Here is an 18,982-nt window from a genome sequence, read left to right as displayed (position 1 = left end):
TCGTAACCAAACTTTGACTCGTAGGTAGTCGGACTAAGCTTATACGTGGTAACGTTTATCATAACTCGCTGAACTGGGTGCTAGGGACCCTGGAGAGTGCTGATTCACGGGCTGGCTGCCTTTAAATAGCGGGCGCCGGCGTCGACAGTGAGCTAAGACATGCCGTTAACTAACGATATATAGCGCCAGCCCTGTCTCACCTCTCTAATGTTTCTTAGTAGAAACTGTCTACGCTAGTTACGCTGCTAACTAAAAGAAAAGAGAACCAATCTGATCTAGGCTGGTAATGTATCGCCCGCAACCGAAAAAGCTCTGTCACCGTGGTAGTCTCGATCGTCGAATGCCGTGCCGTTTTAACCATTGAATTGCCACTAATAAATGACAAACTATGCAATAAAATTAATCAGCTCTTTGACCTGAGCTTTCTTCGTCTCGTTGCTTCGAGCCCAATGTTTCCTTTCCTGTGACAATCTGTTGTACTGTATGACACGGGGATTTACATACCTGAGAAACATCTCTCACATCTGTGTAACCAGCCCTTGCTTGTCTCAGTCTGCAGCTCCTATCTCATCCCTGGTCTAGGGATCAGCAGCCTCCACTGTCGCATTCCGTCATCGTAACTAACTAACCTAAAAGTCGCTGAAATCTCCTGCAGCCCGCGGCCATTTCACTAGGTTCTCCCTCCAGCTCCCGGGCTCTTTTTCTCCATCTTCAACACCAACAAAACTTGACTTTCATTATCCTTTTCCCACGACAAGAGTGAGCACCCTCTTTGGTGCTCGTGTCATTTCTTCGCCATGGGTGTTCTTCAAAAGATGGCTTGGTCCAAGAGTACCAGGATCAAGGTGATGATAGCCATTGACACATTGTTTTTCCTCGTCGAGATTGTCTCTGGCTTCCTTGCCCACTCGCTGGCCCTCATGGCCGATGCTTTTCACATGGTCAGTCAATCGCATCTGTTTCGCGCTGCATGCGAATCGATGGATAGAACATCAGCTAACTCTGCGCAGCTCAATGATATCATCTCGTTGGTTATCGGCCTCTGGGCTGTCTCAGCCGCACAAAAGACTTCCACTGACGAATTCACCTTTGGCGTACGTCTTCCAAACCATCGCGCCCCCTTTAATGCTGATGCGCATGTCTAACTGTCTTCTAGTGGGTTCGCGCAGAGATTCTTGGTGCCTTTTTCAACGCCGTTTTCCTTATCGCCCTCTGTGTTTCCATCGTCCTCGAAGCATTGACCCGATTCATCGAACCCCCCGAGATCAATAACCCCAAGCTCATGCTCATTGTTGGTTCCGCCGGCCTGTTCTCCAACTTTGTCGGTTTCTTTGTCCTCGGCGGCCATGGCCACTCTCATGGACCCGGCGAGCACGACCACGATCATGATCACGGACATTCTCACGCCCACGCCCACGACGAGGAGGAGGGCAACGCCGGTTACCAAACCCAGGGCACTCTTGCAGACGAAAGTGGCCGTGCTGCTGAGGTTCTACCCGAGGCTGTGTTTCGCCGTGCAACAGCTTCTAAGAAGTCCAACGGCAAATCCAGCGAACAGCGACACAGCCGAGATGCATCCACACGAGGCCGCGACTATCATCGATCCGGTAGGAGTGGACATGCTCGTTTCGCTAGTCTCGATGACTTGAGCATTCACCCAGCAAGTTTCCGACAAAGCATCATCGAAGCTACGCGTGGCGAGACCAACGAAAGCACTAGCGAGAGCGAGACCGACGCCGAGAACTCTTTGATAATGGAAGAGGACGAGGCGCATGAGGAGTCACCTCTTCTCAAAGACGTTGCTAAGAAGGGTTCTTCGCTTGGTCATAATAGAAAAGGCTCTCACTCTCATTCCCACTCTCGACGACCTAGACGAGACTCGAGCGTTCACCACGGCCACCACCACACTCTTCCCAAGAAAGCTGGCAAGAAGGACAGCCACGGCCATAACCATGCTGATATGGGTATGAATGCTATGATTCTCCACGTCATTGGAGACATGCTTGGCAACATAGGTGTCATGGTCACGGCTCTCATTATCTGGCTGACGGACTGGCCTGGCAAAGTCTACGCTGATCCCGCCGTCTCCCTGTTCATCACTGCTATTATCCTCAAGACCTGCATTCCTCTCACCCGAGGCACTGCCCGTGTTCTTCTACAAGCCACTCCTGAGCACATCAGCGTCCCTGAGATTAGACAAGACATCGAAGCTCTTCCCGGCGTTATTACTTGCCACCATATTCACGTCTGGCAACTCTCAGACACCAAACTTGTCGCTAGCATGCACCTCCAAGTGTCTTTCCCCATTGATTCTCACAGTGGCGAGAAGTACATGGAGCTGGCCCGCCGAGCTCGGAAGTGTCTCCACGGGTTCGGCATTCACAGCGCTACGATACAGCCCGAGTTCTGCTTCGATCAGAAGCACTCACACGATGCGGAAGCTGCTGCTCTGTCCCTAGACGGTCCTGCTGATCTCAACAAGGGTGATAGTTGCCTCCTTGAGTGTATCGATGACTGCCAGGCTCAGGGTTGCTGCCCTGCCGACTCGTCATCCAAGGCTTCGTCAACAAGACGATGTAGTGAATCGTCACACAGCGCCACTAGCCCTCATGCGCACGATCATGACCACGGTCACGATCACAGCAACAACCACCAGCACTAATCCACTACCTAGCACCTCGGGTTTTGTTCCGGGCTTTGCTTTTATGGTGTTTTGGCCCTTGGCACCCGCACCTATTTCTCTCTTTACTACATACAGCGGATAATTTCTCCTTGGTCTTTAAACTAAAAAGCGTTCGGCGTTCTATCGTGCGGAAAGATAGCCTCTCATATGGGGTAGTCGTATTGTTGGGCAACATTTGGCACGAGAATATGTGGTATTCGAGAGGTAGATGGTACCTTTTTTTGTCTTGTACGATAGATAGCGGTAGGTATCACGCGTATTGAAATTTTCTTTGTCTTACAGCATCTACTCTCGCAGTCATTGAACATTTGTAGCTTGCGCTGTTGTGCTATTTCTTGAGTAAGGACGTCTAGTCGAGCTTTTCCTGCGTAATATGATATCGTCCCCAGAGGCACAAATAGTAATCACTAGCAATGCACGTCTGTTTATTTATTTATTTTGAAAATATCCTCGATGTGATACAAAACCGCCATTCAACGCCATTTTCCTTTGATGTGCATCTCGTCCCGATCTCTCTTTACATTTGATTATACTTAATGCATGACTCCAATCTTCTCATTCATAAGGGGCGTCAATCAACACCTACGCTTGCGGCGGAAGGATGAGTTCATCACGGCTACCGACTTCGACGACGCCTGCGTCTCCCTTGAACAGATACTCCACGCGAAGAATCTTGTCCAAGCCCGGAGCTGGGTCCCAGAATCCTGGTAGGCGACTCTTGCGCACGCCACGGGGAATCACTAGGGCTGGGCCGCTGGAATACGACGATTCGTTGATAAGGGCGGCAACGGCGATTGTGACATCAGCAACTTGATCGCTTGTTGCGAGGATGCCGTATTCATCAGGGATGCCGTATTTAGCATTGAGGATAACGAGACCACCAAGTGCCATCTGACGCTTCTGGCGACCCTCTACTGGATGTGCGAGGAGTGTTGTGATGTTGTCTGCCTCATATCTATGCCGAGCAATGGCGACTGGTGTCCCAGTTGAGGAGACATCTGAGCGAACGCGGCGGTGAGATCGTGAAACTCGTTGACGGCGACGATAGTTAAGACCAAGCTGCACTGCTGCAAGTCCAGCGAAGGGGAGGGCGCCAGCCCAGAAAAGAACACTAGATCCAAGAAGCGATCGTGGTGCTATGAGCAGAGGGACACTGAGACGCTGACCAAGGCGGGACCAGTAGACGGAGAGGTGAAGGTTGTGCAGACTTATGCCGACTTCAAGACCAACACGCGCGAAACGACCAACAGACCACAGATTGCGGAGGGCAAAATACTGGTCCTGGAATGTGTTGGAACAGAGCTCGGCCTCTACACGGGCTGCTGAGGGTAGACCAGGATCCAGGGATGTCGGAGGAGTTTGGAAAGGTAGAGTCAGGTCCTTGCTGTATCGGACAGCGCCGGCCAATGAAGTTGGTGTAGCGGATGCAGAGACAGCCCAGCTTCCATGCTTGCAAGAATTAATCTCGTAGTCGAGACCCCTAATACCACCCTCATCGCCAGGAGAGTCTGACGAGCCTGGTACAGGTAATCGGTCTGATGGTCCTGTTCGGAAGCCTAGTTCAAAGTTCGGGGTCGCTCCAGGGGCTTCGGCGTTAAAGAAGTCTGGACTGATTCTTGAGTGTTCAGAGAAAAAATGAGAGTATTGATTGGATCCAAAGCTCCAGTCGCCACTGTCTGCTCGCAGGAATCCTGTTCCATGTCGCAGATTCTGGTAGAGACCTAGAGCAACACGCGGTTGAATCGACGAGGAATCACGCGACGATTGTATGCTAGCCTCGGCTATGGTTGGTTCTGAGAATTTGGGGAGGAGAAAGTGATGATAAAGACGGCTGGTGACGGAGAACTCTGGCAGAACATCTGACTCGAGCTCAACAGCTGTCTTGATCCACCTAAGCTTATCAGGGGACGGTGAAGGCGAGTGGTTCAGAAACTCTTGTCGATATCGCAGAGTGGCCAATGGAGCGAACTTGTTCTCAACGAGTTGCATGAGTCTCTGTCTGGTGATTGGCAGAGGCAACAGAGGTTGATATCGATCGTACAATAGTGATGTTGGTACCAAGGACAGATCCCGTGTGATGCCGTAAGTAGATCCAGTTACAGTCACAGTGGGTGTTGCGACTTGAATTCGAGGCTGTGGTGGACTCTCGATTGTCTCCTTCTCTTCCTTTGAAGCAAGACTTGCTAGTCGTGTTACTTGCGGTTGAAGGAGCTTCTGAAGCGCTGGTAGGTCGACTGTGACAGAATGACTGAGGGAAAAGTCAAGGATTTGCAGTCCTGAGGCGCCATTTCCCGACCCAGAGGCATCAAGTCGAATTCCCAGATCAGAGCTTGTCTGTATGCCGTTCTGTAACCGGTCCCAAACAGCCTCTTTAAAGGCAACCTCGTATTCTGATTGTGATGCGCCTGTCTCTTCGGCTTCCAAGAACTGGTCGAGGTCATACTGAGCTCGTCGCGCAGGATCAATGAGTGTTTCGAAAGCATCCTGAACACGGAGGAATTGCTGGTGAGCTATGGGGCGCAAATGCTCAGGATAGCTGTCCGGGTAAAAGAGGATAAACAGACGGTAGTATGCGCTCCGGATCTGCTGTTGCGACAACTCCGAAGTGTCTCGTGGGAGACAAAGAAGATCATAAAAATTGGTGTCCAGATCCTCTGCTCCAGGTGCTAGATCTTGTGTATGAGGTACAGGTCCGTAGCCACCTTCAGTTGAGCTCAAAGGAGCCTTCTCATCGAGGTCTGGATCTCCCGTCTCGGAAACACTCGTTCCACGTTCGTAGATCGAACTAGCATCATCGTCCCAGAATTCGAACTCCTGCTTTGTAGCAGCGAACTGTTCGTTGAGGGAAAAGCGAGATGGAGCAGCTCGAAGAGCTTGCGCAGTAGCTGGGGCGCCTGAAGACAGGCGGTGCTCGTCTAAGTTGGCTGAAGAGCGTACTGAAGAGTTTCTGGAGACGCCACGACGAGGACGAGCGCGGGGCACTCGAAGACTTTCGCGACGGGTGTCTCTGTCGTGGGTCATGATGTCTGATTGAGGGTGTTGAGAGGCAGACGACTAACTCTCCATTGAGTGAGGGCAGAATAGCGCGAGTAGACTATAGATCAAAACAGTAGAGAAGTCACCGCCTCGGACTGATGGCAGTGAGTGATTCTCCAATCACGATACACAAGAAAGCGGATGGCTCAGACAAAGGCCCCTCGCACGATCCCGATGTGGGTTGATCCATTGTTGGGAGTTGGAGAGAGCCCAGGTTAGGCCACTAATGTTGGCATTTACTGACGCAAACTGCAGGGGTCGTCCTTGAAGTGTACAGTGCAATAGAATACATTCATCATCTCTCAAAGTCCGGTTCTCGAGCTTATGGAATAAAATAAGGCCATCGAAATGGCAACTACTGAGAGAAACAACACTTATATCGTTACATTTCTGCCAGCTGTTGCCAGCCCCATTCTTGGGTCTTCAGATTCACGATGCCCCAGTCTTTCCGGGGACTCATTGAGACACGATGAACATGTGGCAGGTTTAAGCGTGGATAGTAGCGGGGCATTCAATTCTATTGTTTCTGAGACTGCTCTTATTTTACTGGGAATTTTTATTAAATCATGTCTCTGATAAATGTCCGAGTTGGAGTCAGTTCGTGTTCACGTAGAAATGAAACATTGAGTCAGCTGGCTCTAGTTTCATTCTATATACCAGCCATAAACAGTTACTCAAGATCATCCATACTCCACATGTTCATCCATAGACCTTCAGACAACAGCGTTGCCAGGTCATCGTACAACTATTGTACCCACTTGAAATGACAAGTAACTTCCGATTACTATCTATTATCAGTGTCCTCGGAAATGCAGTGTCTCTTCATGGCATGACCGAACCCTCTGAATATTCGAACTGCCTGTGGAACGTAGCATCAGTGTTCTATAGCACGGTTCGCGATGTCATGCGTTTCAATGAGCTAAGCAAGGATTCCCCAGAGTCAAGGATAACTATCCATGCCCTTAGCGGGCTGTATTATTGTTGAAACAAAACTTCCTGTAATGGGAGCCGCCCAAGTATTAGTATAATCAACTCCCTCGATCAACTGTATGATATCGTAGAGGTCTATTAAAGATACCTCAGGGAGGAGGAAAACTTCTGACCTTGAACTCAAGGTGCCAAAAATAACTACCTATCCGCGTGGTCTAAAGGCCTACTAAGTTATGCTAAACTCCCCAAAGTCTCTTCATTATTTGAGATAAAGATCATAAGTTTTTTGCCTTCTCTGGGATCCTCAATGGATGATCTATTGGTATCGCTAGTACTAAAAACTTGCGTAAGACCTTTGACTTAAAATGAGTAGCAAAAAGTCGGCAACATGTCAAATGATCCAGCATCGTAAGGATAACTGCTCTCTATAGCAAGATTGTTTCAGTAAGGAGCCAGAGTTATATTTGGAAGATAAATATCAGGACCAATGGCACACTTATGGAATTAGATGGCTGCTATCTTGGTAAAACGTATTCGTACTACCACAGCCCCTTTTTTACAGTCTTGCTCAGGCCGTGAATGTTTAAACGCTTCTATTTGACCTTGCTTCAATCAGGCATTTCTCGAGTACTTTTTAACTAAGATTATGCCTTTTAAGAAATTTCTAAGCATTTGGAATACCGTAAAGTACAGCATGTATCCTTTCAAGAGCAAATGAAGACGAAGTGACCCCCAAGACACCTAATTCGTATTGAACTGCTGTCTAAGCGCTCTCATATACTATAGTTTAAGTAGTCAAATCTCATGATCACCCATTGGGTTATGATGAGGCTGCAGTGCATTAAGAGTCGCAGATTAGTCTTCACCCTGAACAGAAGACTCAGGAATTAATTGAGATATCTTGCAAATCTATTGTCCTCAAGACCTGATAGTTCTCAGATTCGAGTTCACTAGCACTCATATTCATCTTCTATTGCGCCGCTATCAGTCAAAACGAAAAGGGGTCGTGGCGATCACAGTCAAGTATGAGTTGAGTCGATATAAGTCCATTCGTTCCACTGCCCTTGCCAGTTTGGTTCGAACTTCAGAGGAACACTCCAAATCTTCCGTACAGCCAAAGCGGCTCAGTCAGTGATTCATGTGTCTTGCACATTCGCGCGTCTCCAGTATGTCTGTTATGCGAACAGACTTCCTCCCTCATGACTGGCTACCGGTGCTGTAAAAGTTGTCGAGATCCAATTATGACGAATTCTATTTGCCTTCATCATTGTTTTGAATAGTTATACTAGGGCTATATGGCTATCGTCTCGTCACTGGCCTCTCTAAAGCCTCCTTGTCGGGAAGTCTTCAACCGACAATCATAACTCTACCCTCAGCCTCCAACAAAGCATCACTACACTTTAGAGAATATTTAGCACTGTAACTATATGCTCTTTAGGCGATTCTCATAAAGAAGGACCCATCAAATCATGTCCATTATTACTGAATTGCCGAGCCTTGTTCTTTAGGAATCTGCAAGGATCAAACTTTCCTGATACTCGCTCGTTACTAAAACATTCTTCCTAGGAAGCCTAATTGAATAGTGTTGATAATGACCTGTTACTTAGATTTGTATCAAGTTAGCATCATCGATCACCTCAATCATGTCATCAACTTGTGCCCCGATAGCAGTGTGAGGTCAGTAGGGGATGACGAGTATGAACACAATAGCGTACATTTTTATGTTGTCAAGATATACCCGCGCTCTCACATGAAGACTGCTACCTCATTCGAGAGAGTTTCCACGACTATAAGTATCTTGAGAACCGTAAAGACTCCATAAGAGAAGTTTTGCACGTTTGCTGGGACGAGAAGATTGTTATCGTAGGATGCCGCCGTTGGAACTATGTTTAGCATGAAAGAGTCCGACATTTACAAGACTAAATTTCCCTTGGCCTGTTTCATATCTTGAACTAGATCTTGCCAATGTTTGCGACTTCCCCTGTTATCATTCAACCTCTTCCCGCAAAGCTTGGCTAGAATGAGGTCGCCTATTCGATAACTTTCAAAGGAAGAGATGCCCTATTATGTTTCTAGTCCCGTCAAAATTGCCTTTCATATCTATAATAACTCAAGAGTGCTCAACCCTAATGAAGAGATGTCTACGAAGTAGGTCATGTAAGGGTGGCTTAACCTGAAGTTGCCATTGCTGTCGAAGCTCGACTCAGGGATAGAGATACTTCACCAGCGTACACAGTAACACTTGCACTGCACTTCTTTGTCTTCATTAAACTTAGAACGAGTTCAAATTAGGGGCTATGAAGCACAAGTACTATTTTGTAGTAATTGTAGCGCATCGTTCAGGTGTTCTGCGTCTCATCTGTACGATCCTTCAACTCCAACCTCAAATGCACCATGATGGACTACCAATTACATACGCAGCCCCTCGCTCGCTGTAATATGCTTCACTACTCGATATTGTCTGTATCCGTATTAGTCCAACTCTACGTTACCTGTACCTGGGCTTGTGTCGTTCCTCTTGTCTGGCAAGCTTAGTGCAAAGACACTCACCAACTCACTTCTTCGTGGCGCCAGGGTAGTCCTATGATGTGATAGTTCAGTCTACGTACAACTCAGTCACCTCCAGTTTCATGTTCCAATATTCTCAGCTACGTCTGAATACTTCTACTACCGCTTTTGGGTCAGGCTTCTAGGGACACATCCAAGTATCTGAAAGCACGCATCCCCAAGTCCAAAAATTTGCTTAGACCCCTGAACAGAAGGATGATGGTTGCACCCAAAACTACATGAAAGCATGTAGACAGCGTCTATCACATCTGTCAAGTTATCAGTGTCAACTTTGACGGTGTCGATTGGGGCCACGACAACTATTCTCAGCGCTCCAAGACACCAATCACAGCGACGACCCAGCTATCGGGAGCAGCGCATAAGCCCTGACAAGAGAAACTCATGGCCGCGGCTTGGGTCGAGCTGAAAGAGCAGAAAATATGCAAGCTTTTAACCATGGGCGCTTCTCACAATGGCATTGGCCAGGCTGTACCCTGCTGACCAGTCTCGAACTGCAAGGCCGGTTGTCTGTCCCTGCGAACCTGTTGGCTGTTTCCTTTTGGCCTTCCTACCTTGTACATGCAGTGTCGGGATGATCAGTAGAGCTCTCTGGGCGTTTCAACAGAGATGCAGCCTAACCTAGAGCTTGGAATTTTGATTCAAAGACCGAATGGAACGACTGATGCGCTGAACTGTAACAACAACCACCTGATCAGAGATAAGTGATGGGCCAGGTTTACAAGCAACGGCCCGTGGCATACAGTACAGTCCCATCACAATCAAATAACGGGATCTCTTTCGAATCACCCGCGGGCCGGAGCGTCGAACCCGTCCATCCTTCTCGCTTGCCCTGGCCTCGAGGAGCGAATTGCTTAGGCTCTCTCGATACAAGGGAGCCGCGCCGTAACACCTGGAACCGCCGATGCCAGGCCCTTGTGCGAGTTCAGGGCATGTTTCCCGTCCGTTGTACGAGACACAAAAGCCCTGGTACTATCTTATTCTGTGTACGACGTCGTACAGCGGCTCGTGAACGAGTTCGACGACATGTGTACGCTCAGGTCGCTCATAACGGGCGGCAGCCTGCAATGCGAAATGCAAATCATCTGTAGCAGAGTGACCCTCGAATGACTGGCCGATTTCGCAGCAGCGAACGCACGCAGCCCTACAGAATATGCTGACAATGCATCAGATTAGGGGTTATGTTGGGGTTGCTGTAGCCAGGGTTGTAGCGAGATGAAGGTCAGGTCAGGGAATAGCAATGATTGTCCACCAACACACACAGTAAGCAAACTGGGCCCTGGAGCATCTGTGTCACTATCACATTCAGGGAGACAGACGCTCAAAGGACCGAAATTGACCTACCTACGCTATTGTTTGCTCGGCCTAGTTTCAGTTGAGTAAGTTGAGGCATCGATGAAAAACACCGCAGATGAGCAGATTTCCAAGATTTCGATATCTACATCTCTTGGCAGTAAGAACTGGCAGAAAACAATCGCCGATTGAGACGAGAATCGTATGCATGCGGGTCCTGTGCTGTACAGTAGTATAAGTTTTAGCTGCTTAATGTACAAGGATTGTTCAGAACTGTTTCAGCTGCATTTACCCAGAAGTGGCATATCAACAAAGAACCCTTCTGGCAGACGAAAGAATGGTATCAAACTCATGATAGCGTGGCCATATCCCTATTCTCGATTGGGTCCAGCAATTAACTTCTAGGATCATGGGTAAAGAGAAGCGTCAAAACAAAGAACCAACAAGTAAAAAAGTCAGCAACACCAGGCTACGGTGCGTCTTAGAGGTCAGCCCGCAAGTCGACATGGCGCCATGTATGTCGCAAAGGGAGGGGAAGAGTATCGGGATCCTGGTTATCCTATCGGAGATTTCAACAATTCGGATATCGATCTTTCCGATACACGGTTTGTTTGTTTACTCGAGTCAAGAGTGTCAAATCAAAAGTCGTGTCTCTGTAGATAGCTTCAGAATAACCTGTTGAGACCCATGCACAGTCACATCGTGGCGCAGCGTACATATTCGATGCATGCATAGCTCGGCGCTGAATGCGAACAGATCTCTGCCTTGCAGAACTTGGTAAACAACTCGATGCCCCTCTTGTCGGTATAGCAGATGTCCTCTTGTTAAAAAGCGTCATTGTGTTGTCAATGATAGCGCAAGCCACAACAAAAGCCTCAAGCCATTCCGCGTGCTAGAGCGCGCCATTGATCCGGGTATGGAACCCTCCATAACCAAAAACAGCAAGCAACAGGTTGAAGAATCCTCTGCTTTGAGTATTGATTGAAGCTTGTGTTCGATCTGAATGCTTCACCTCGGTCCACTCGGCATGAGTTGAGCTATTTTGATATAGGCAAGTTACATCGCACGGTAATAGAGTTGATAAAATAACATGGGGTATCGTGGAATTGGAAACAATCAAGAAAACTAGCGTTGACAACGCACGTCCTGGTGTTTGCTGATACGCAAGCGCCTTGCAAAACACCAATGGGCAAGTCGTAGATGAGCTGATATTGAGGTATTAGTCTCCTACCCTGAGCCTTGCTAGCTCATCTCGAAGTCGAGGTCTCGTTGACAACTGGCTGGAGAGCACAACTTGTAACTATTCAACTCACTCGTCTCTCGTTTGGAGTGATTCTCACCTTACTGAGACCGTACAGTCAAGGTTGTCTCTGTATAGGGTTCGAGACTTTGAAGACCTCATCCACCTCTCCGTAAACCGAAACATTTCATGATTCTTAAAAACCCTTGAACTTGATCGACTTGACTCTCAAATCGCGATCAATATCCCCACAAGAACCCAGCCTGCAAAAGTTGCGGGGATGAACCAAGACGACGAACCCGTATGACCGCCGCACGAGCCCCAGCTCTGAACAGGGGCCCCGGCCAAAGGCTTCGAGTAAACCAGATCGCGAAAAAATGGCCCCGATTGGGATTTTCTTCCGCGATCACGAACTTGGTTTTACCTCTTAATCTTGCCACATATGCGGCCTATATTCAGTCTCATATCCAAGTTGACCAAGCTCCGCGGGACGCCGAGGTGACTGAATAATCATTTGGTAAGACAAATCGACATCAGTCTTCGGCCTCGGTTAGGCCTTTGGTGGCTGTTGTTGGAGATTCCAGCTTGGCTAGTTTCCCGATTTGGTGTCTCAAAAAGCAAACATGAAGAACTCGTTGACCAACCAGAGGTCACAAACCAATCTCACCATCGATTCCGAACAAGGCCATGCCCTGTCAATTGTCCCAGCACCATTGTTCGCTCGCGAATCAATTGGTGATCTTATTTACGGCTTGTTGACTTTGGCCAAGTTTCCCGAACCAGAATGTTCCTTTCGGTCGGTCTTATTCCGGTAGCATCCGACAGCTGAAGATCGTCTTCTAGGTCGATCATGTACATCATGTTGACAATCGGTGAATGGCGCACTCGTAAAGTGTCGCGTTGTCGAATCTGCACCCCGTTCGTAAGATTCCCATCAGATTACAGATCAGCCATCACGACAGACCAACGGTATCAAGCCATTCACATGCACTGCATGGATCTACAGAGGGGGCATGTTCATGTCAACAACCGACATGTCGATTCTCAACGCTGATAGGACGCTCGGTGATGGCCTTCCTCACAGCCTCCCACATCCAGCTGACATCTTGAGCCATTAACCTAACTTGGGTTAAGGGAACATCAATCAGCAACAGGACGTAGGGCAGACTTGCAAGCGAAGCGGCGGCTATCAACCTAAAGCGACCAGGGGTCGATCCTCGGAGACGAACCATTGACTGCAACTCGTCGTCATGAAAACGCAGGCAGCGAGAAACCAAACCTCATTGAGACTTCTCACTGGATGGTCGGTTCTTGGCCTTTGGTTTGAGATCCAAGATCGTGGTTCATGGTCAGCAAAATGCCAACCTGGTCACTCGCATATGCCTCTTTCGGATGCAGAACACATCCCACTCGGTGTTTCTGAAGCTTATCCCCATGTTTATTGTTTATTGTTGTTTTAAAACTCAATCCGCGCGCGATATAAATCCATCGTCCGCGGCAACATAACGAGGAGACAGTTATCAATGTATGCCTTGCTTAGCATGTGATGTGACAGAGCCACAGAGGGGCATGATAACTTGGAACAGTAATCTTGGTAGCTTGCTGGGCAAAGGTTTGTTCCTGGCTCAGCCTGGCAGGGTTTGGTACCGTGACCTCTTGAAGACACGTCCACTCGCCGCCACTTGACGGCAGACGCGAAAGCATGAGGGCATCGACAACAAGAGGTGCGGGGAAATTTCGAGTGAGACTGGACCGCAGTCCAAGCTCTTCTGGTGTAGCAGGTGTATCAGATTCCACGTTACACGCATTGTAAGCGGGCTGCCCAGATGGTCAGACCAGCCAATGATATCGCGTAATCGCATCCCCGCGAAACTAAGATTGCTGTGGGCGCTACCCTGGAGGAGCAGCAGAGACACATGGCTTCCTTGCAAAACTTGACGACTTCGAAAGGGTCCATTGAGACACTACTGATGGAATGCCAACCCTGGCATCAATCTCATATAGAGACAGGGTAAAAACAATCATGTGTCGCATCCTCTTGCACTCAAATAAACAATATGCCCAACAAGGTGAAATCAACAACCGCCATGGGCAAGAATGGATCTGAAACATGAATGAATATAATGCAATAAGATAGTCCATAGGCAACAACTTTTCCCGTGAAAAGGGGCGATGATTGACCTCAACCAAGACCGTATTGCTTTGTCGGTGGCAGTGACTCAGTAAGAGGTTTAATGTATGGCCTGGTATCAAGGTCCACTGGACCTGTGGCCAAACACAGTTGAGTAGGCAACGTGAGGTTATCACAAGATCTCTTCCGGAACAATCGGTATTCTGGAACCTCTGAAAATTCCTTTCACTGGCGGTTGCCGACGGTATTTGACAAATAACAAATATTCTTGCGGAGACTTTGACACGAACTGCTGAAGGTGTCTCTATCGCCGTCAATCGGGGCGTTCAAGCTGGAGCATTACGAGTAACACCGAGGACCAAGGATAGTTTGAGGGCAGCTTAACGTCGGAGACGCTGTGCGAAAGAGGAGCAAGAGAGAGTTTTTCAAGTAAGAGGCGGAGCTTTGTATGAGGGTGATCAGAGATTTCGTCTCATCGCCATAGCAATTGATAAAAAATTGCAAGGTTGGGGGTTTTTTTTTTTTACCAAGCGCCGTGAAACCCGTGGTGATGTATTTCCGACCATCCTTGACACTGCATAAAGTTGAAAGTCAAGTGGGTATCATGGTTCCTTTTTTTCCATGATTTTTTTCTCTTTGCATGGAACCATTCAGATGAATGGATTCGGTTCCCTTAGAGGCGTCATGGATCCAGTTAGTCTGGTTCTTTAACCTTGCGTCGCTGTGGTGAAGAAGCGAGGGATGGACACTTATCGAATTTACTGGGCCTAGGCCGCTAGGAAATGATTCTGCCGACAGCCAAGCCAAGCCAATATCCGCATAAGTGCCAGTCACGAGACACAAAACGGCGCAGCGGAGCTATTGAGGCGTGCACAAGAGACGAGATGAGCATGTATAAAAAAAGAGGAGAGTCTAGAGGTCAAGAACAGGCTTCTTTCGCGTAAAAATGGGCCCTGAAGGTACTGTATCTTAGCGCATCACGACCCGACGTGTGGGGGGACGCTACGCCAAAACAAGAATGGCTGCTCGGGTGATTCAGCCTCATTTCACTCAGAAAAGGAGTCAAGTGTGTCGTCACTTACGCGGGTAGCTCCGCTTTGTGGAAGGCTTCTGGAACATTTGCACCTTAGCGTCATTTCAAGCTGGGGCCTGGCACGTGCATTCGTGTCCATTTTGTGCAAATCTGGATCTCTTTGTGGATAACCTCAAATTGCAGCGTGGTCGGGGACGAGGATGGAACCTCGTGGGGTACAGCAACAGTACCACTCTGTCGGTCGAATCAACCCTACCGTGAATGGATCTTACGTACTGTAGACGGCAGACGGCACTTGTTGAGCGTATGAGGGGCTCAGATTCCATCGCCGCGGGCCGGACTGCGGGAACAAGAAGACGAAGAAAAATCCACTACGAACCACTTGGTGACATGCGCCAGTCACAGAGGTCCAGGCTTCAATCCTCGGATGGCAAAGATCTCTCCCACGGTGCCGTCTCGGAGAGTGGATGTCGAGAGTGCACACCAACGGGAACGAGGCTGTTGATAACTAATTCGAGGGGGACCGCTTGTCTCAGGCGATGGATACCCAGTGTCTAGCCCGCTATTTGTTGGTCCTGGGCTCAATTAATGTGGTTTTCATGGTCCTTGCACGCATAAGTAAGAACCGCAACATCCGCCAAGTGGAAAATATGTAGTCAGCAATTGCCGGCGGCGACAGTTTCATCAAGGAGAAAAAAAATCTGCGTTCGGCGGTTTCTGCGAGGTGATGGAGTGGCCGATGCAGACTCCATCGTGACCAACCTCATGGGCGTGAGCATCTGCATATGATGATTTTTAACTTCCTTTTTTCCCAAACTCCCCCTCACTGCGGTGAAGGTGGCTCCTCATCTCACGCGTCTCGCAGCAACCCATGTACGTGGAACGTGTTGCGAGCTGCAAATCATCACCAAAGCCCGCGCGTCTCTGAGGCGTCTTTTGGCGTTTATTTCATCAGAGACAAGACACGTTTAAAAAAAAAAAAAAGTTACGGGGCTTCGGAATGGGGGCGCGGGCAAGGGATGGGGTTGATCTTAAGTTAAGTTAAGGGTTCTTTGGTCCAGTGCTGAGCTACAGGCATTATGAGTGGTGTCAGCATGAGTATCAGCGTCTCGGCTTGGGCGTAATTCGTTGATTGAGCGGAGGCGGAGGCAGCAACGCAACACTATGCACCACAGCAGGGCGAAGCGAGGGATGATGCATCACCAAGAGAAACAAGACGTGGAGCCAGGAAACCAAGCCGATATCATGTCGTTGACGCCATAATTAAGCAACTCGATCCGAGACTCTCGTGTCTCGCACCCTTTCACCCTTAACTCTGCAGTAGCCACGGCACCGAGCCAACCTAACGCGCTCTCTCAGAGTCTTACCCCGGGCCAGGGGAAAATCAGAGCATGCCATGCTATCCATACGAGGTGATGACTCTTGGCTTAGCCCTGCTTCTAGAGTGCTTGCACATCCTGACGTATTGACATGCCTCGAAAGCTTGCCATTGGCATTCTGCAACAGGTGATAGCACTTCTGCAAGCCTGCTGCAGGCGTGCCGTCCTTTGGGACTCGTTACCCGTGGTGCTAAGGATCTAATTGGAGTCGCCAGTAGTGTAAAAATGGAAACCGGCGCAACCACCTCACACCACCGAGGTTACTCGTGTGTGTTACTTTGACTAGACAAGTCCTCCTGAGAAGATTGCGGCTCTGTTCTTTTTTCATTTCCACAGTCTCACGGGAATATGAACAAGACCAATCGGTTTTAGCAGAGCGGAATTCGAGACCTAGATCGATAATAGAAGGGTCCGAAACAGATTCTAGTCAATGTCTCATCTCTGTAGAGACTGCCGCTTCTCGAGAAGCAACTGTACAGCAAATATCGGATCTTGGTTCTGCTCTGCAAAAGACTCTTCCGAATTTGGGTGATCCCTGAATTGGGAACTCGGAGAGTGAATGCGGGGCAGAGACTAGTTTCAAGCTTTCTAGACTTTAAATGGCAAAGTTTCAAGGCTCAATCGCACTAGGTTCCACGCCTGCTCCATTGATAGCTTGCCCTTCTCCACTGCTGAAGCTAAGATCCTACGTCACATTTTGGCATTTTCAAGGTCAAATGTGAGGGAGAGTTGAAACCTGCATCGTGGAGGTAGGGAAATGATGGGGAAATATGAGTTCAGAGAACAGAGCTCAAAGTTTTGTTGGCGTTTTGACATTTGCCTTGCTTCTAGCTGTGGATTGAAGACGAAATATTGAATTTAGTCAGACCACTGATGCACCTTGAACGATAAGTCAGCCACTTTGCTGGGACATGGGTAAGTCGGATCACAGCCAGTAGCGTACGGATACCGACCAAAGCACTAGGTTAACTTTCGAAAGACCGTCAGTCGCGAATCTGGCACGTCTCAAGGACCGTGGTCGAGACAACTCTACCTAGCGGTTTGTTGTTGAAATTCAGGGACACGCAAAGCCACCAGCAGCCTCAATATCATCTGTTCCCCCTTGAGGATCGGCAGGGAGAAGTGGCTCATGCCGCGCCCGCGAGACGTGGCTTACCTATGCCGGTCTTTGTTCAGGCCTCCTTTGTTTTGTCTTTTGGTTGGTGGTCCGAAATTGGGCACTGAACTGTCGCAGTTAGATATCTCAGCAATTGCGGAGGAAACATTTGAGATATTGCCAAGCGGGCAACAATTTCAGCCAAAACTATTCAATGCAATCACCTTTACGGACCTGTGTCCTCCTTCTCCGGAGTTGCTGTTCCTGGCGTGAGGGGTTTCTGAGGCCAAGTGCTCATCTCTGGGCAGCTAAACAGTAGAGAGTTTAAACCATACTGAATTACGGATACCACTCCCATCAGTCTTGATCCATCAGAGTCAAGAGCAAAACCAAGATCACCACGATCAAACTCTCGGACCCTAGGGAGGCACGCCATGATAGTTAAACCAGCCTCTTGACCATACGAATCGCGTGTCACATGGGTCAATTCCTATCAAAGAATCATGATCAAGAAATAAACGAATGAGGTATGGCAGACCCAGAAGCTAGAAGATCTACAGGTGGCACACCTTTGGTCATGGTTCACAGTCAGATCTGGATATCTTGACCCTCCACGTCGGGAACAGCCAGGGGATCCTGGCCGGAGTTCCTGGGGCTACCCCCTCACTGGCATCAAGTTGGCGCATGTGAGAAGTGAGAAAAGAAGTGGTGACAGAAACCCCCAAGGAAAAAAGAAAAAGAAAAGAAAGCTTCGCATGAGATCAAAGTTCGATCAGGATATTGCCTGTCTGATCGGCCTCAGAAACTGACGATGGCCTGGAAAGCCTCATTTCCAGCACCGACACCATCGCCCTTACCTTGACTCAATCACTGTCTCTGCCTTGCTTCAGTTGCAGGTTACATGTCAGATACTGTCGATCCAACTGTGCCCGTTGCACTTTGAAGTTTTTTGTCAATTCGTGCAGCTGTGCAGGGCTCTTGACGCTAAACCTAGCTCGCCCTTCAACTTTAGGTTTCCTTTTCCAAGCTCTCCCGTTCGCCCCAGCCACCTGGGTCCGGCCTAAGATGCGCTGACTGCAGAGTCTCATGAAATGCGCGTCTGCACCGTCTCATTGGCTCTCAGAAACTGCGTCGCCATTTGACGCGGGCGCGTTAATAACGTGAGCGCGAGATGGACGGGTTAATAAAGGGGTGCAGGTCTCGTCCTGAGCAGACGTGTATGTGATACTTTCCGGCTTTCGGGCCCATTCGCGAGTTTTGCTTCCTCATATGGTCGTGTGCTCTCGGCGTGTCTGTCTGTGCCTGTGCCTGTGCCTGAACCTGGAACTAGACCTGGTGCCTTGATCGTGTGCCTGGTGTAGTTGTCGTGAGAGCGGATTGTGGAGGTTTTGGACGATCTCACGCCTAACCACATCCCCCGCGCGAGCAATGCTCCTGATTTGGTGAGACTTGAGGTCAACAGGAGTATGTTCTCCTCCAGCTGATGCCTAGCCAAACTGGATTTTTGTGACAACTTGGACGGAAGCCGTGGTTTGAGTGCCACCAAGCACAAGCGGCTGAAGCAATGTTTCACGGACGTTGCTATGACTTATAACG

The 18,982-nt window shown here is 48.9% G+C and overlaps 5 protein-coding genes across 5 annotated transcripts; 2 read left to right on the top strand and 3 right to left on the bottom strand.

Annotated features, from left to right (window-relative positions):
* The first annotated feature begins 140 nt into the window (after positions 1–140).
* Positions 141–5,906, top strand: FOIG_01468 (CDF family cation efflux system protein). The gene is made up of 3 exons (XM_031198365.1): positions 141–941; positions 1,011–1,094; positions 1,157–5,906. The coding sequence occupies exons 1-3, from the start codon at positions 798–800 to the stop codon at positions 2,660–2,662; spliced, it is 1,734 nt and encodes a 577-aa protein (XP_031074132.1). The 5' UTR covers positions 141–797; the 3' UTR covers positions 2,663–5,906.
* Positions 3,070–5,910, bottom strand: FOIG_01467 (uncharacterized protein). The gene has a single exon (XM_031198364.1). The coding sequence runs from the start codon at positions 5,702–5,704 to the stop codon at positions 3,266–3,268; it is 2,439 nt and encodes an 812-aa protein (XP_031074131.1). The 5' UTR covers positions 5,705–5,910; the 3' UTR covers positions 3,070–3,265.
* A 3,667-nt stretch (positions 5,911–9,577) lies between these two features.
* Positions 9,578–10,872, top strand: FOIG_01466 (uncharacterized protein). The gene has a single exon (XM_031198363.1). It carries the CDS (start codon positions 9,922–9,924, stop codon positions 10,303–10,305), a length of 384 nt encoding a protein of 127 aa, XP_031074130.1. The 5' UTR covers positions 9,578–9,921; the 3' UTR covers positions 10,306–10,872.
* A 2,411-nt stretch (positions 10,873–13,283) lies between these two features.
* FOIG_01465 (uncharacterized protein) lies at positions 13,284–15,989 on the bottom strand (the record flags this gene model as incomplete). Its single annotated transcript, XM_031198362.1, has 2 exons — positions 13,284–13,565; positions 15,984–15,989. The coding sequence occupies 2 exons, from the start codon at positions 15,987–15,989 to the stop codon at positions 13,284–13,286; spliced, it is 288 nt and encodes a 95-aa protein (XP_031074129.1).
* Positions 15,990–17,612: 1,623 nt separating this feature from the next.
* FOIG_01464 (uncharacterized protein) lies at positions 17,613–17,822 on the bottom strand (the record flags this gene model as incomplete). Its single annotated transcript, XM_031198361.1, has 1 exon — positions 17,613–17,822. The coding sequence occupies one exon, from the start codon at positions 17,820–17,822 to the stop codon at positions 17,613–17,615; it is 210 nt and encodes a 69-aa protein (XP_031074128.1).
* Positions 17,823–18,982: the final 1,160 nt, after the last annotated feature.

The sequence above is a fragment of the Fusarium odoratissimum genome (assembly GCF_000260195.1).
Source record: "Fusarium odoratissimum NRRL 54006 unplaced genomic scaffold supercont1.1, whole genome shotgun sequence".
NCBI lineage: Eukaryota > Fungi > Ascomycota > Sordariomycetes > Hypocreales > Nectriaceae > Fusarium > Fusarium odoratissimum.
Note: the sequence above shows the minus strand (reverse complement) of the source record. Positions and strands in the feature narration are given on the sequence as shown.

Bases quoted from the DNA above. Each gene is read 5' to 3' on its own strand.
- FOIG_01466 (XM_031198363.1), top strand. From the start codon at position 9,922: ATGGGCCAGGTTTACAAGCAACGGCCCGTGGCATACAGTACAGTCCCA.
- FOIG_01468 (XM_031198365.1), top strand. From the start codon at position 798: ATGGGTGTTCTTCAAAAGATGGCTTGGTCCAAGAGTACCAGGATCAAG. The intron at 942-1,010 runs GTCAGTCAATCG...AACTCTGCGCAG, and splicing joins TGGCCGATGCTTTTCACATG to CTCAATGATATCATCTCGTT. The intron at 1,095-1,156 runs GTACGTCTTCCA...ACTGTCTTCTAG, and splicing joins CTGACGAATTCACCTTTGGC to TGGGTTCGCGCAGAGATTCT.
- FOIG_01467 (XM_031198364.1), bottom strand. From the start codon at position 5,704: ATGACCCACGACAGAGACACCCGTCGCGAAAGTCTTCGAGTGCCCCGC.